We start from the raw sequence: 18,133 nt of genomic DNA on the forward strand, positions 1-18,133 counted from the left end.
GGAGTACAAAGACAAGTAAGTCTTGCCTACAGTCAAGCATGGTGGTGGGAGTGTCATGGTCTGAGGCTGCATGAGTGCTGCCCGCACTGGGGAGCTATAGTTCATTGAGGGAACCATGAATGCCAACATGTAATGTGACATACTGAAGCAGAGTGTGATCCACTCTCTTTGGAGACTGGGCCTTAGCTCAGTATTCCAACATGATAACGACCCCAAACATACCTCCAAGACGACCACTGCCTTGCAAAAGAAGTGGATGGTAAAGGTGATGTACTGGCCAAGCATGTCTCCAGTTCTAAACCCTATTGAGCATCTGTGGGACATCCTCAAACATAAGGTGGAGGAGTGCAAGGTCTCTAACATCCACCAGCTCCATGATGTGGTCATGGAAGGGGACTCCAGTGGCAACCTGTGAAGCTCTGATGAACTCCATGTCCAAGAGGGTTGAGGCAGTGCTGGAAAATAATGGTGGTCACACAAAATATTGACACTTTGGGCCCAATTTTAACATTTTCACTTAGAGCTGTACACTCACTACTTTACATTGTAGCAAAGTGTAATTTCCTTAGTGTTATCACATGAAAAGATATAATAAAATATTTACAAAAATGTGTGGGGTGCTCACTTTTTTGAGATACTGTATCATATAGTGTACAGTATATAGAGCGGGTAAAATAAGTACTGAACATGTCACCATTTTTCTAGATAAATATATTTCTAAAGGTGCTATTGACATGTGGGTCAGTAACAACCCATGCAATCCATTCATACAAGGAAACCAAAACAAATAAGTTTAGAAATTAAGTTATGTGTAATAAAATGGAATGACCCAGGGAAAGTATTGAAAACATGAAGAAAGGGAGGTGCAAAAAGGCATGGAAAGCCAAGACACCAGCTGAAATCTATCATTAATTAGAAAGCAATTCTGCCCCTAGTCTCAACTGATGGCCTATAAAAAGGCGTCTCATTACCAAGGTGTCACACAAGAAACAACTCATGATGGGTAAAAGCAAAAAGCTCTCTCAAGACCTTTGCAACCTTGTTGCTGCAAAACATACTGATAGCATTGGTTACAGAAGAATTTCTAAACTTCTGATTGTGCCAGTGAGCACTGTTGGGGCCATAATCCAGAAGTGGAAAGAACATTATTTCAACATAAACCAGCCATGACTAGGTGCTCCTCGCAAGATTTCTGACAGAGGAGTGAAAAGAATTATCAGAAGAGTTGTCCAAAAGCCAAGGACAACTTATGGAGCGCTTCAGAAAGATCTGGAATTAGCAGGTACATTTTTTTTTAAATAAAACAATACAGTGCCTTGAAAAAGTATTCATACCCCTTGAAATTTTCCACATTTTGTCATGTTACAACCAAAAACATAAATAGGATTTAATGTGATAGACCAACACAGTGTCACATAATTGTGAAGTAAAATGAAAATGATAAATGGTTTTAAACATTTTTTACAAATAAATATCTGAAAAGTGTGGCGTGCATTTGTATTCAGCCCCATTTACTCTGATGCCCCTTACTAAAATTTAGTGGAACCATTTGCCTTCAGAAGTCACCTAATTAGTAAATAGAGTCCACCTGTGTGTAATTTAATTTCAGTATAAATGCAGCTGTTCTGTGAAGCCTTCAGAGGTTTGTTAGAGAACCTTGGTGAACAAAGAGCACCATGAAGGCCAAGGAACACACCAGACAGGTAGTCAGCTTAGGCAGTCTTCAGGGGATCCCAGATCCATAGCAAATTCAATCAGTTACATCAGCATCAGGTGCTTGATAGCTGCTGATCCAAGACTGATTAATTTTTATGAATGTAAGCCTATCTACAGAGTCTGTGGATAGGCGCACTCTTTGATCCATTACAAACCCTCCAGCAGCACTGAATGTGCATTCAGAAAGCACGCTGGATGCAGGACAGGCCAGTAGCTCAATTGCATTTTGAGCAAGTTCTGGCCAGTAGTCCATCCTCAAGACCCAGTAACCCAGTGGATGCTCTGTTGGAAAGGTCTCCAAGTCTGCTCTTGCCCCTAGATATTCCTGCACCATATAATGCAGTTGCTGGCGATGGTTACTTGAACCAATCAGACCTTGGCACTGAGGACTGAAAAATTGTTTAAAGGCATCGGTCAGCCGGCCACCTTCTCCACCGCTCTTCCTTTGACTGAACGAAGCCTCAGCAACGTTGTCCAGCACCAGGAAATGGTAACCTCCCAGGGTCTGGAAATGCGTTACACAAAACTTTTCTTCAAGGCCTCCTGAAGATATTTCATCGTCTTTTCCCTCTGCAAAGGAAGAATGAGTTCTGCAATTTTACCCTTGTAACGTGGCTCAAGAAGGGTTGCCAGCCAGTAATGATCCCTCTCCTTGATACCACGAATCCTAGGGTCCTTTCGCAGGCTTTGCAGAATCAGGGGGGCCATGCAGCGTAAGTTTGCAGAGTCCTCTGGGTCACTGGATCACATTATCCGTAACTACCTCCTCCCAGCCACGTACAACTCCTTGGGTTTCTGGGGACTGAAAACCATCCCTTGAAGACTGCTGCTGAGTGCTATCCTCTACATCCATGCTGACACAATCCTCCTCCTCTTCTTCCTGTATGTTTGGCAGTCCCGCAGGAATGCTACCTGGATAAAGGGGGCCTTGAGAGGAAAGGAAGTCCTCCTATTTCTCCCGCTGTTCTGCCTCAAGTGCCCTGTCCATGATTTCACAAAGTGTGCTCCAGCAGGAAGACTAGAGGGACAGTGTCACTGATGCATGCATTGTCGCTGCTCACCATCCTTATGGCCTCCTCAAATGGTAACAAGACAGTGCATGCATCCTTGATCAGTAGCCACTGGAGAGGCGAAAAGAAGCCAAGCTCCTCTGACCCTGTCCTGGTGCCATACTCGCACAGGTACTCATTGATGGCCCTTTGCTGTGTGTGCAGCCGCTGCAGCATTGCCAACGTTGAGTTCCACCTGGTGGGCATGTCACAATTGAGGCGGTTGGTAGGCAGGTTGCATTCCCTTTGAATGTCAGCCAGCCGAGCACTGGCATTGTATGACCGGCAGAAATGACTTCAGACTTTTCTGGCCTCAGGAAATCTTGTAAGCCTGGGTACCTGCTCAAGAACAGCTGCACCACCAAATTCAGGATGTGTGCCAAACATGGAACATGGGTCAAGTGTCCCTGTTGGAGGGCGACGAGAAAGTTGGTACCATTGATGCATAACACCATTTTTGGCTGAAGCTGGCATGGTGTCAACCACCTCTGAGCCTGCCCATGCAGACAGAATATCTGCCCAAGTGTGGCTCCTGTCCCCTAGGTAGACCAACTCAAGCACCACATGGCATCTTTTAGCCTGACTGCTTGCGTAGCCCCTTGAACGCTTACGGAGCACCGCTGGTTCAGAGGACAAGTCTGCAGAAGAGGCCATAAAGGAAGAAGAAGAGGGGGTGGAGGAGAGAGCTGTGGCAGAATCACCACTAGCATTTTGGAGGGGTGGTGGCAGAACAAGCTCCAACAACACTGAACCCTGTCCTGCATCCTTCCCAGCTGCCAGCAGAGTTACGCAGTGCGCCGTGAAGGAAAGGTAACGTCCCTGCCCATGCCTGCTGAACCAGGGTCAGCGGTAATATGAACCTTACCGCTGACCGCCCTGTCCAACAAGGCCAAAACATTGCCTTCCACATGGTAGAGAGCTGGGGTATGGAAATTTGCCTGCTAAAATCAATTGTTGGTGTACTGCTAGCAGATTGGCTGCAAGTACCTGGGACACCTATTGTTATTGTTATACCTTCATTCTTCTCAGTGCAGTTTTTTGAGAGGACTGGAGGTATAGTGAGGTTGGAGATCCCAGATGAGAAGCAAGAAGAAGTCTGCCTTTTTCTTTGGTCTGGGTCTTTCAAGTACTGTTGCCAATGGACTGCATAGCAGGTCGTCATATATCTGGTCAAGCATGTGGTGCCCAAGCGGCTGCTGTTCTGGCCACGCTTGATCTGCTTCAGACATAGGTTACAAACAACAACAGTGTGATCTGCTGCACATTTGTCAAAAAAGGCCCAAACCAAGGTACTTTTAAAAGTCAGCGGGGAGTCAGCAGCAGCTGTGGAGCTCTACGGTTCGATGCAATAGGGTGGCTGCCCTTAAGCTGCCCCCTATCCTGCCTCATTGGAGTTGTGCCTCCTTACAGTCCGCTCTGCAATATCATTGCACAGAGCAGGTAAGTATAATTTCTTTTTTATTTTAACACACGCATAAAAATAATCCTTTAATATCACATTAAGATGCAATCGTAATTTACAATCCTAAATCATCAATCACATTTCTATTTCCATATATATATAATCTTATCAAAATATGATTGCATGCTGAGCGATACAAAATAATTGCAAATTTTCTGCCCTGGCCAACTGACTCACTTTGATCTAATCCAATGGAAATTGAGTCTGAATTGATCGAAAGGGAAGTTATTGCCAATGCCAATACATTTTTTGCATATTCTTTTTTTTTTTTTTTTTTTTTAATTGAATCACAAATTGATTGGCTAAAAAAAATCGAATTGTGTATAGCCACTATTAGGCTCCTTTAGGTCTACCAACAAGTATGTAGTGCAAGGCTCCTCTTTGGTTGGTTCAGAATGATTGGATGGATTAAGCAGATTCTCATATTGCACAGTTTTGGTAACTATAAAGTTGAATCTGTAGAGATGATATAGTATGTGCAGATTGTAACATGTATAGCATACCTCCTAACTTTTTGAGATGGAAATGAGGGACACCTATCAGCAAAAGTATGCAGGCATAGGACACACCCCCTTAAAGGAGAATTGTACAAAAAAACAAGATTGGTTAAACCCACAATTGCTTTTTTTACTACTACTCTTCCTTTATATTGGCTTTTGGAATTTACAAATGCAGCAATTTAGAAATCAGGTGAAAGGTTTAGTGCTGGAAAACACTTTTTGATAGATAAAAAGCGCATTTTATATACAACTATATAGATCAGACCAAAATGAGGGACAAATGAGGAGGAATGAGGGACAGAGGGACATTGCTCCAAATCAGGGACAGTCCCTCGAAATCAGTTGGGAGCTATGTGTACAGTGAGCCGTCTATAGGACTTGTTCACAGGTTTGTTGAGTGTGAAGAATGTAAAGGAAAAAGGGGGGAAAGAAGCCTATTTGTAGCCTCCCCCCCCTTTCCTCATGGGATCTGAGGCAACGGCAGTTGTCTTAAATATATCCCAATAGTTTTGAAAATGGGATAAATTCATAGGCTAGCATGAGTTATCCAATAAAAATAAATACATTTTAGATTTAATATAGGATAGGTCAGTTAACCCACCAATGAATGCATGTGTACAGCAAGGTACCCCTATAAATATGGGCTACTGGTTATGGGCCATTGACAGTTGCCAGAAGAAAGTGAAGAGGACAGCTCCCCACCCCCTCTCCCTCGTCACGGCTTTTTTATGTGGTACAAATCCTTTCCTTTGGGGTAAATTTGTTTTAATTACTCAGAAGAGAGAATATTATTCAAACTGAGCCATAGTGGCTGGGTTTATTTATTTATACATTTAAGTGACGTTATAATAAAATTATTTGTAAATATTTTAGAAAATGTATTAAACCAATAAAAACAGCTGCGGACAAAATATTTATCCAATAAAATATTTTATTTCAAAATATAATTGCTTGTCTGGTCTGAATTTATTATATACAAATTAAAATGCCTGCTGCCTTCTATCCCATGAAGTGAAATGAGGAGGATCCGGGCTGCTCTGTCCAAAATCACTACACAGAGCAGGTAAGTATGACATGTTTGTTATTTTTACACAAAAAAATTAAACTTTAGTCTCATTTTAATATAGAGATTCCCAGCACAACTCTGCTTCTAATATATAGAAGAATTTGTGTCTGTTGAAGGATTTGTATTGCTGTTCCCCCAGTCCTGAGAATCACACAGCTCTGTTAGTTTAGCTGTCAAGACGCTGCCTGTCTCCTAGCAGCGTGGACACGCTCCCATTGGCTAACACTGCGTACGGCCCCGCCTCCTTGGATGTCTTGCGTTCCAAGCCTCACCTTCACTTTCTACAGACAAGACGCTTTATGTTTATATATGGCTGCGTTCCACGCCTCATTCCTATGTACACTGGTTATTGGATGCCCTACCTAGTACTTGTCTGTGCTAAGCCATGCTGGACTTCCTTGTTGATGATCGGGGATCTGTGATTACGGTAGGTGTTGTGTGCTGTGATCGCTCCGGTGTGTATAGATCCTGTATTGATCCATGGGTGGAGGGGTGAGTGTACACCGTGTGACCCCTTCCCCGGGATTAGCAGAGATCTGCCTCCTATAATCCATCAGAGGACCGGTGTGCCCAGGATTTAAAGGCACAGCTCCAAGATTTAGAGGTTTGTCATTGAAGGTTTCCTTTTATGATTCAATCTATTATATAATCTACAGACGGCCATACACTGTACAATCTGGTTGTGTGGTCTCATTTACGGTGGCCATACAGTGCATTAAAACTGACCAATCAGTGCCCAGTTTGACAAAATGATTGCGTTGGATGTCGATTGATCAAGACAAACATGGTATGGCAAAGCGATAAGCCACAGACGGTGACAGTTTTCATCAATCGAAGTCAGATGGTTGTGGCAGAACCCCCCCCCCCCCCCAATCATGCAGGGCCAAGTGATGGCAATTTTGTAACCCTATGGGGCATATTTATTTACATGTCGATCGATTGTGATTCACAAGATCGCAAAAGAAACGCCATCAGTCAACCTGATATGATCCCATTTTTTTTTTCCCTCCCACCACAGCCAATCGGTTTGGGGTCATCAAATCTGTCATTATCTGTCACAGGGAGCAGGAAGTATGAGCTCAGATTTGTAATGATTGAGGATGAGGTGTGACATCCCAACTGATCTGTCAGTAAATATTGATGTGTGAGGAGCCTGATTGGGTGAGCAAGAGGGAGATGGTATTGGAAGAACAGAACGCATATAGAATTGCCCCGCCCATTGGTGATGTCATCAGTATCAGATTGACATTGCCTGGAAGGAATGTATGAGACATGTGATGTGTTATAATGATTGGCTCGGATGTGTTCATATCGAACCAGGAAGCCAATCATAGGCAGCGTGTATATGTGCAGCTGCCGGTCGGGAAATGCCTCACTGCCTATGATTGGTGGTGTGCTGTGACGGCTTCCCGGCGGATTTGATCTGAACACACCCAAGCCCATCACTGGTGTGTCATAGACATCCAGATACGGGGAGGTGTCTGATTGTTCTGCAGTCAGATCTTCACCAACATTTGAATTGCAGTCTGATCTGTGTGTGCAATTCCCCGGGAGGGTCCATTCTACAAACACAGATTGTACTCGGGCTATGGAATGCTTAAACCCCAAACCAAAAATGTATTGTATTAGATTGCAGTTTACCAATCATTAGATTTGGTGGCTGTATTGGTTTTCTTTTTCCCCTCTGTTTTCACTTGGTGATCTGGCCAGTAACACACCTCCTGTCTAAAGCCTCGTACCCACGATCGGATTTTCATCTGGGAATTGTGTGATGACAGACTGTTGACCTAAAATCCGACCATTACTACGCTCCATCAGACAATTGTTGGCCAACTTTCCGCCAACAAATGTTGGATAGCAGGCTAGTAAATTTTCGGCGGACACCGGTCTGTTGTCAGATTTTCGTATTGTGTGTACACAAGTAGGATGCATTAAGTTGAATAAAACACGATCGTTTACAACCCCTTTAAGTGGGCCCTGCTGCTGAGAGCTTACAATCTGATAGGGAGGAGCAAGTGATACAAAAGGTAATGACTGTGAAGGGATGATTTGATGAAGAACGTAAGGTAGGAGTAATAAGGTGGTAGTAGTAGTTCACATCAACCCCTGACTTAAAGGAGTTTATAATCCAAGGTCCCAATCTCACATACACAAAAGGGCTCATTCACATTGCAATGCATACAGCAGACCGTTTTGTACACATCTAAACACAATACTATAGTAATCAATGTGCCCATACACACAGCTGCGTCTACATACAAAAATGTGCGCTGTGTTTATTCTCGCACAAAAAAAGTAGGACACAGCGGCAGGATTTATGTGCGAAGATCTGCAGATTATATGCACATACGTTCATACAAGAAGGCAGAAAAACACAGTACAAAAATGTTGTGAATAATAGATTACAGTGGATGTGTGTGAATTATTTTTGAAAAAATAAATATGTTTAGTGTCACTTTAAGTCCTGCACAGAGGCATATTTACTACATAAGCTGCTGCAAAGGTGACAGATGAGTGACCATCAGGAGAACACAGGGTAGTCCTATGGGGTCTAGAGGCCAGAATGGGATTGGGCTTTTCCTTTTATTGTTGATCATTCAAGCTCCTGTGTAGTATTGCTTATAAATTTCTGTCAGGTTCTTATATCTCAACTCTACTTATTTCATTTTGTATGAAGCATGGAAGTGTTAGAGCCTCTGGTTGCCATTGCTTCCTGTGTACCTATTGTGGAGGGTAAAATGTGAGAAGAAATCGCCAAAGGGGATCCTAGACAAACTTGTAGATAAACTGTAGAACTGATAGACTGTGCATGTGGGCAGATATATATATATATATATATATATATATATATATATATATATATATATATATATATATATATATATATATATATATATATAAATTTAAGGCACTCAGGAGGTACAGGTGCATCGTGTAGCTTGCCAAAATCAGACATGCTGAAATATGTGGCTTCTGGACACTGTTCCTGACCGGGACGTGTGTACACGGGCATATGCCCCAAACACAGACCTTCTGCATTCAGAACGTACAGCCCTCTACTTGAGTGCCACTTGGAACAACATCCACTTGTGTACTTCAGCCTGTCATTGATTGTGACAGGCTGGAGGCTGCAGGTAATGGACTAACATATGACCACTGCCCTCACCTATAATTGGCCTTCGCAGAAAGGAGCAAATGGAAGGGTAATGCATGTCAAACAAAACCAGAAATAATTCCCAGCTCAACTTGCCAACCAGCCTGCAACCAACCTAATTGTCTTATCTAACAGTTGTGTTAAAGACAGGAGTTTCATTTGCACACATTTGCAAATGCATGTGTAAGCTACAGAGCCACTTCACGGCAACCCAGTATTATCTGCAGTCCTAACTCTATACATTTTTAAGAGCTTCCACAATGGAAGCATGTGCATAATAATGGATAGATTGAGGGCAGGTAAGCCTGGAGGAAGCCCACTAGAGGTCGACCGATATGGGTTTTTCTCTGGCCGATGCCGATATTTAGAAATCGCGGTGACCGATGGCCGATATGTGATGCCGATTTTTTTGGGACGATATATTAGGCCGATTTTTTTTTTTTTTTTTTTTTTTTCTTTTTTTTTTCCCCCTTCATCTCATAAAATCTAACAGTTAGACCCCTTTCACACTGGGGCGTTTTTTTAGGCGCTTTTCGGCTAAAAATAGCGCCTGTAAAGTGCCTGTAAAATGGCTTCCCTACAGTCAGTGTGATATCCCAAGTGCTTTCACACTGAGGCGATGCGCTGGCAGGATGTCTTTGGAGCGGTGTATACCGCTCCTCCACCACTCCTGCCCATTGAAATGAATGCGCACCGCTGCCGAAGCGGCTGCAAAGCGTTTCGGCAGCAGCACTTCAGGGGCGCATTTAACCCCTTCTTCGGCCGCTAGCTGGGTTATAAGCGCCCCGCTAGCAGCCGAATAGCGCCGCTAAAATGACGGTAAAGCGCCGCTAAAACTAACAGCGTTTTACCGTCAACGCCTGCCCGCTCCAGTGTGAAAGCAACCTTAAGTAATAAGTGATACAGAAAATTTTTTACATTTAAACATTTTTTGAACAAAACAAACCTCCAATCAGTTCACTTGTATGTATAATTTAGATTAAAAAAAAAAAAAAAACTATATCTTAAATATTAAATACACAAAAAACAGGTAACCAAAACTTTTGGACGAAAAAAAATGGGCTAACTTTACTGCTTATTTTTTTTTTTTTTTTAATTAGTGTATTTTATGTTAAAAAATTGCGTTTGAAAGACCGCTGCGCAAATACCGTGTGACATAAAATATTGCAACAACCGCTATTTTATTCCCTAGGGTCTCTGCTAAAAAAAATATATATATAATGTTTGGGGGTTCCAAGTGATTTTCTAGCAGAAAATACAGAATTTTTACTTGGAAGCAACAAATGTCAAAAAAGATTTAGTCTTTAAATGGTTAAACTGAGAACTTCTACACACGGAGTTCAGTCCATTGATAAAAGAACCCGAAGAGATACAAATGTATCTTCTTATCAGATTTGGCAGGCTGCCCAGAGGAGGAGAGAAGAAACCTTCAGACAACTTGCAATTGACTTCTATTACAGAAGTCATTTGCAAGTCCTGCTGAAGTTATAATCGGCTTTTTTTATCAGTAAAAAAAGCCAAATATCGGCTGGCCGATATATCGGTCGACCTCTAAAGCCCACCCCTCAAAGACACAGGGGTGCACTGGACACCCAGCACATAGCACAATGGCATCAAAAGGTGTCCAATGCGTTCCCTCACCAGTATAACATCAGTAACAAACAAATGGCGACCTATAACTGGCCTACACATGAAGAAGCACATGGAAGGGCGACGCATGCCAAAAACAATTCCCTGCTCAGCTCACCAACCAGCCTGCAAACAACCAAATTATCCTGTCTAACAATTTGCGTTGAAAACGGGTTTAGTTTGCTGGTAGTGGACTGTATGCTGTACCTGAGCCTCCAGGACCCCAAAAACTCTTCTCTTCCAAGCCAAACCATCCATGAAGCTTTACTAGTGGTAAAGGTCTGAACCTGTGACCATGTTTCTATTGTGGAGTGCACAAGGTCATATTCTTTCCATTGCTATATAGTGCTGATAATGTTTTGTAAGTGAAATTTAGGTTTTCCTGTATGTATTTTTTTTTTTCATGCAAGGGAAATTTTCCATGAGACTGTTCCAGAGAGAGGCCTGGAGGCTACCATTATATAGCATGGGTCAGTGTGTGATGTTGCCATTACCTGACCCCCAGAAGTGGTGCTATTTTGGGACCATCATGAATGGCAACACCAACCCTGGAACTAGCACTGCACTGGAAAGCTCAGGCATTGACAGCTTTAAAATATTAAATGGTAGCCTTAGCTGTGCCTGCAAACGGCTCCCCTGACAGGTTGCTTTGAATATAGCTTGGTGTGACTGTATCCTGAACTCTACTATTTTGCCAAATTCTGACCTTATTTTCAGCTATATTTGCTATTTTATTCTATTTATACTTCTGATTGTGTCTGTTTTACAGATCTACACGAAGAGGACCTGTTACCTCCCACGTGTTTGTCATGGTTCACATTCGGGGTGTGGGGTGTACACCTTTCTCTCACAGCGACTCTTCTAAGACTACAGAAGGTACAGATTGTCCGGTCGGCAAGGCTCATGTGATATGTATGGTTTCGGACTTCTTTTATCCAAACATGGGCGGCGTAGAGAGTCACATTTATCAGTTATCGCAATGTCTGATCGAGCGGGGACACAAAGTCATCGTTGTCACTCATGCCTATGAGGACCGTAAAGGAATCCGCTACCTCACCAATGGCCTGAAAGTCTACTACTTACCTCTGAGAGTTATGTATAACCAGTCTACAGCCACCACCCTGCTGCATAGTCTACCCCTCCTCAGGTATATCTTTGTAAGGGAAAGGGTTAGCATTGTTCATTCCCACAGCTCTTTTTCTGCCATGGCCCATGATTCTCTGTTCCACGCTAAGACAATGGGGCTTCATACGGTTTTCACGGACCATTCACTGTTTGGATTTGCTGATGTCAGCTCCGTTCTCACCAACAAACTTCTGACGGTGTCCCTGTGTGATACAAACCACATCATCTGTGTCTCCTACACCAGCAAAGAGAACACTGTGCTCCGAGCCGCCCTGAACCCCGAGATCGTCTCTGTCATCCCCAATGCTGTGGACCCCACAGATTTCACTCCAGATCCCCAGAAAAATAGGACTGGTAAAATGACTATTGTGGTGGTCAGCAGACTTGTGTACAGAAAAGGTAAGGAAATTCTTTATTCCCATGCTGGTCAGTTTATTTATTTTTTTCTTTTATCTCTGAATGTGAGCCTGTAAAAAGCCCAGCACTTTCCTCTTTCTGAGGCCACTGCAGCCTGATCCCACACACTGGATTGTGTGATATAAGTAATAAGGGTGGAATCATGTGACCAGAGGCTGCAGTCCAGCTCAAAAGCAGCAAGAAGAGTTTTCTGAATATTGTTGCATGGGATTATATAGAAATAAAACATATAGAATAAAGTGAAATATAGACTTTAAAACAGTTTCTATGCCTCTTCAGGCATACTTTAAAACTGAGCTTGAGGCAGATGTAAAAGACGCACATAATGCAGCTTGGTTTTCATAAATAAGTCATTAAAGTTGTTCTGACAGCAGTTTTTTTTTTACTGGTGAGTATGAGTACTGATACTTTTGAGCAAGTGCTCACTTTTAAGGTGAAGTTCCACTTTAAAGGGTAACTCCACTTTCGTGTGGGGGGGAAAAGGCAAATAAAGAAAAAATAATATAGCGTATACAATTGCGACACAAGTCATATTGTAATTGAATGTTATTAAAAATGACCTTTCCTTTTCAATCTCCAGCTCTGTAGTTTTTCTAAAAATACAATGTGATATGGCAGCATGGAGGAGTTCTGTACACATGTGTACAGAACAGCCCCCAGAAACATAATTTTCTGCTTGTGTGATTGGCTCATTGATTTTCCCAGAAGTCTGCACTAAGATACAAGTCAGATTTCAGGTATCCCCTGCAACAAAAAATGTAATTTTTGGTGAGATACTCCCGATAGGAAATCACGGCTAAAGGGATGTAGGTTCAGCAGCTTTCCTCATTAGTGCCCTGCAGGTGCTACAGCTTATTAATTATGAAACCCCTCCAATTAGATTCACTTTCCACATGGACACAGACAAACACACAGTTAATACTTCAGAATAGCAATAGTTAGCAATCTGCCATAAAGTTTGTTAAAATCCTTGTAATGTACATAGATCACCCAAAGGGGGATGTGTTTTGTTGGGGAGAAGAAAAAAGTTGACCCACTCTTTAAATTGAAATGCTTCTCTGCCGGACCATTGGCGGCTAAGCAAAAGTAGCAGTAACAAACGCTTTATGTTTCCAGGAGGCACAGGTGACATCACTATGCCTCGCTGCTGTCTCCTGAGATAGCTGGGAGCTCAAAATCCCATGAGAATATACCCCAGCCCATTGCATGGATGCATTCTCAGGGGAAATCTAGTGGCCAGGAAGAAACAATGAGGGACGATTGTCACCTTCACTTACTGAAAGTTAGGATGGAGGTGATGATTTTTTTTTAATTTTTACATTTTTTTTTTTTGTGTGTGAAATCTTTATTATAAACGTTTTATTTACAGCTTATTTAGGTGATGGGTGGATGGCAGGGAAGCGACCTTCCAATTTGCAGGTCTACTTCAAAGTGGATGTAAACCCTCTCCTATACCCAGTGAACAGCCTCAGATGATACAGAGATTAAACAAATCTCCCTACATAAGTTTTACATGTATCTGCTGTCTTTCCCTTTCTACACTCTTTAGAAAGTGCAAATCCTGTTACAAATCCTGTTTCAATAGTTTTTATTGATATTGCAAATAGAAAGGAAGAATTACAATCATAGAAATATATAAGATTGTTAATAATGGTCAAGAATAATCACAAATAGTACACATACAGAGCGTAACTAAATGACTGTTACAAATGATTCAACTTAGGATAATATAACTTTGAGAAAAATAACTCAAAATAGATACCGGTAATCTATCCAAGGTTTCCATATCTCATCAAAATAATTTTGTTTTCCAGTAAAATTACTGTAATGCCCCGTACACACGGTCGGACTTTGTTCGGACATTCCGACAACAAAATCCATGGATTTTTTCCGACGGATGTTGGCTCAAACTTGTCTTGCATACACACGGTCACACAAAGTTGTCGGAAAATCCGACCGTTCTAAACGCGGTGGCGTAAAACACGTACGTCGGGACTATAAACGGGGCAGTGGCCAATAGCTTTCATCTCTTTATTTATTCTGAGCATGCGTGGCACTTTGTCCGTCAGATTTGTGTACACACGATCGGAATTTCCGACAACGGATTTTGTTGTCGGAAAATTTTATAGCAAGCTCTCAAACTTTGTGTGTCGGAAAATCCGATGGAAAATGTGTGATGGAGCCTACACACGATCGGAATTTCCGACAACGAGGTCCTATCACACATTTTCCGTCGGAAAATCCGACCGTGTGTACGGGGCATAAGACGTTCATTAACCATTATAAATGACAATTTATTTTTAACCAACTGGATGGGAACAGAGGGAGATTTCCAAGATTTGGCTATTGCTATTCTAGCAACCGTTAAAAAGAATGCTATAAATTTTTTCATGTTTCCGAGAATGTTCAATAGGGTATCCTAATAATGCTTGTTTAGGAGATTTTATTAGGGTAATTTTGGTTAAGGAATATATTAAATCATAAATCCGTATCCAATATTTCTTTTGTATTCTTGGAACATGTCCACCAAATATGGAACATGGTGCCATCCATTCCACATTCTCTGAAACATAATGATGATGCTTCAGGGATATATTTTGCTAATCTAATTGGAACCATATACCACCTAAGTAATAACTTTTTATAATTAGCCTCTATCAGATTAGTATTAATAAAGGATTTAGAGGCATATTGTGCCAACTTGAACCATTCATCAGTCAAAATATTTTCATTTAGATCTTATTCCCACTTATGCATATCAAATAGTTTTTCAGAATTAGAAATTAAAATAGAATACATTTTCGAAATGTGACCAGAATGTTTATCAAAAGATTTACGTAAACATTCAATTGAAGTGGAAAAAGTCAGGTCAAATGAGTGTTGTAATGACTGTATATAATCCGAAATTTGGGAATAATGGTGTATTTCAGAATCAGGAAATTGAAATTTTTCTCAGAGTGTATGTATTGTTAAAATACCCTTATGGTCATACAAATCGGCAATTCGTAATAAACCCTTATTTGTCCACCAAGAAAAAGCTTGTGGATTTAGACCTGGGACGAATGAAGGGTTACTGATTTAAAGGCGCTAAAGGAACATGGGGAGAAATAAATTTATAAGCCTTGCTTAACCCATCCCATAAACTTAAAGAAAAAGAAAGTGTAGGACACATTATAGGTGGTCTATTTTTGTTTTCCAACCATAAGAGATGGCTAATAGGTCTTGATGGATAATGGGAAGATTCAATTTTCATCCATGATGGTTGTGATGATAGAGAATGAAAACGAATTGGTTGTGTCATGTGAAAGTACTTAGTACCATATATACTCGAGTATAAGTCAAGATTTTCAGCCTTTTTTTTTTTTTAGGCTGAAAGTGCCCCCTCGACTTATACTCAAGTCACCGCCGTCTGTCTACATGATCAGCGTGTCATGCAGGCAGACGGCGGCCAGCGTGTGATAATAAAGTTCGGAGGCTATTCCAGCTTTCAAAAGCCGCGCCTCCTCCTTGTCTGTGATAGGCTGAACACTCCATTTCCCAGCAGTGTACAGCCTATCACGGACATTCTCTTATCCTTAATAAAAAAAGGAAAGTGCAGCGCAAAAACTTGAGAGAAAATAAACAGAGAAAGTCCCATAAAAGACATATATTTGTATCCTCCTTATTCCTTCTTGCTATGAAACACCCAAATTCTTCAGCGTAACTGAGCAAATATACTGCTTACCAGAAAGAAGATCAAAATGGGCATAATTACCACCGATGCTGGAGAAGTCCGGAACAGCTGATGATTTGAAAAAATATCCGGCAGCTAATCTTCCAATGCAGCAGGTGATAGAATTACTCCAAAATGCGGTAAAGCAGAAAGAAAAAGAAGGGACATCTAAGAGCATTCCATTTGGCTCAATGTAAATTTATTTATAAATCGTGGTACAATCCATAAAAGAGCGCATATAGGAAGCGCTATTAAAAACAAAAGGACAACATCGAACGAAGATAAAACAGACTGTTCGCGTCCGAACAGCTGTGAAATGATGACAGCGGGTGACGTGAGACTCCGCCCCCGTACGCGGCGTTACGTCCAATGGACTTCGTCAGCAGGGGTGGAGTCAAGCTGTCACCCGGGAGCTTAAATACCTGCCGACTGTCAGCAAGGAGTGTGTCTTTGGAACGGAAGCGGAAACGGAATTCCAAGTTATCCCGAGCGGAGACACTTGCTGGGACTATGGCAACAGATACAAAACAAATCATACGTTAAATATGGTTCAAAGGGAATTAGTATTCTACAATAAGAGTATAGATATGCCATTTAACCACATAGATAATGGAGCATAATGGTCGGAATAGTCAGAATAGTCACCCGCTGTCATCTCTGATAAATTACCACTCAAAGTGCTATAAGAACAATTACGTTAAAACAGCACAAGAAGTAATTATGAAGTAATTTAAAGCATACATATAAGAAACATGGAATAAAAATATAAAAAGTATTTAAAAATGAACCTCATTTGTCAGAAATAAAGCAATTAAGGTCGAACTCAATATTTAACCCTCTAGGGACTCCAACTTTTGTTTCATGAATCCAAAGAGATTCGCGGCGACTCAATTGCCTAATAAAGTTACCGCCCCTCCAATGTTTCGAAACTTTTTCTATACCCCAGAAATGTAATTTCCTTGGGTCCCTATTGTGGCATAATCTGAAATGTTTCGATACATGGTGTGACTTTAAACCTTTTTTTAATATTGTTAACATGCTCCGCTATACGGACACCCATTGGTCGGGAAGTTCTTCCTACATATTGCAGTCCGCATTCGCACTGCAACATGTATACTACTCCCACCGTGTCGCATGTAATCAAATTCCTGATCTGATAGGTTCTGTTGGTGGCGGTAGCATTAAATTCCTTTCTTCTCTTAACATTGAATTTACATTGTCTACAGTCTGGGCATTTGCCACAGGCATAAAATCCTGACATAAAGCTAAATATTCTGCTTTCTTTAATCACCGGAGGGTCAACCACACTTGGGGCAATCATATCTCTCAAGGTAGGTGGTCTCCGATAGACAAATCTGGGACGGTCGGGAAGGGTAGGGCCCAAAACATTGTCCTTTTTAAGAATGTTCCAATACTTTAGAATGATCTTTTCAACCTTTTTGTGTTGGATGTTATAGTCCAGGATGATTCTGTATTGGGAATTTTGTTGTTCTGTGTTCATAGGTGGTCTCCTATCCAAGTTTTTAACTAAGGAAGATCTGTCCATACTGCCCACTTTTTGCACTTCCTCTGCTATAAGAGAACTGGAATAGCCCTTCTGTAGAAATTTTTTTGCCATGTGATTAGCTTGCGAAAAATAGTCATTGTCCAGGTAGCAATTTCGCCGGAGGCGAATAAACTGCCCCCTGGGGATGTTAAGTAGCCATGAGCTGTGGTGGCAGCTATCAAGGGGTATATACCCGTTCCTATCCGTGGGTTTACAGTAGTTTTTGGTCCTAAAACTCCCCTCATGTTTAAAAATCTCCAAATCAAGGAAGGCTATACTGAAAAAATCAGCCTTCCATGTGAGACAAATGTTCTTAGTATTCCCGTTGAGCCGGGACATAAAAAGCTGTTCAGCCTGCAAGTAGATTCATTTTGTTTATGTTTTGCGCTGATTGTACACATCTTTTACCAGTCATTAACCTTCACCTTCCTATCAGCTGCATTCATGGAGTTATTTTCCTTTCTCGATCAGAGAGAGGTAAAATTGGATGAGGTATTCTCTAACACTGTTCCTGACAAAACATCAGATGATTTAGCTACCAACTTCAGGAAGTTGGGCTATCTGTTTGATAAAAAAATTAAAACATGGTGGGATATAGTGTTTTTTGAACAGTACCTTAAGGTTAAACTGGTACCCAGAAGGCTTCGGTGGGATCTCCCCCCTAATGATGGTCTCACCGATGAGACATTCACACAGGAATGGTACCAGTTTTTCAACAATAAAGGATTAGAACTGATTGAGTTTCTTTTGATTAGGA

General features: G+C 41.5%; 1 protein-coding gene across 1 annotated transcript in view; it reads left to right on the top strand.

Annotated features, from left to right (window-relative positions):
- The first annotated feature begins 6,122 nt into the window (after positions 1-6,122).
- Positions 6,123-18,133, top strand: part of PIGA (phosphatidylinositol glycan anchor biosynthesis class A) — a 51,791-nt gene continuing 39,780 nt past the window's right edge. Inside the window, exons 1-2 of the mRNA XM_073616944.1 lie at positions 6,123-6,220; positions 11,346-12,100. Of these exons, the coding sequence (XP_073473045.1) occupies positions 11,386-12,100 (715 nt within the window). The 5' untranslated portion in view covers positions 6,123-6,220; positions 11,346-11,385. The remainder of the gene's footprint in view (positions 6,221-11,345; positions 12,101-18,133) is intronic.

This window comes from Aquarana catesbeiana, linkage group LG02 (assembly GCF_042186555.1).
Source record: "Aquarana catesbeiana isolate 2022-GZ linkage group LG02, ASM4218655v1, whole genome shotgun sequence".
In the NCBI taxonomy this organism is placed as follows: Eukaryota; Metazoa; Chordata; class Amphibia; order Anura; family Ranidae; genus Aquarana; species Aquarana catesbeiana.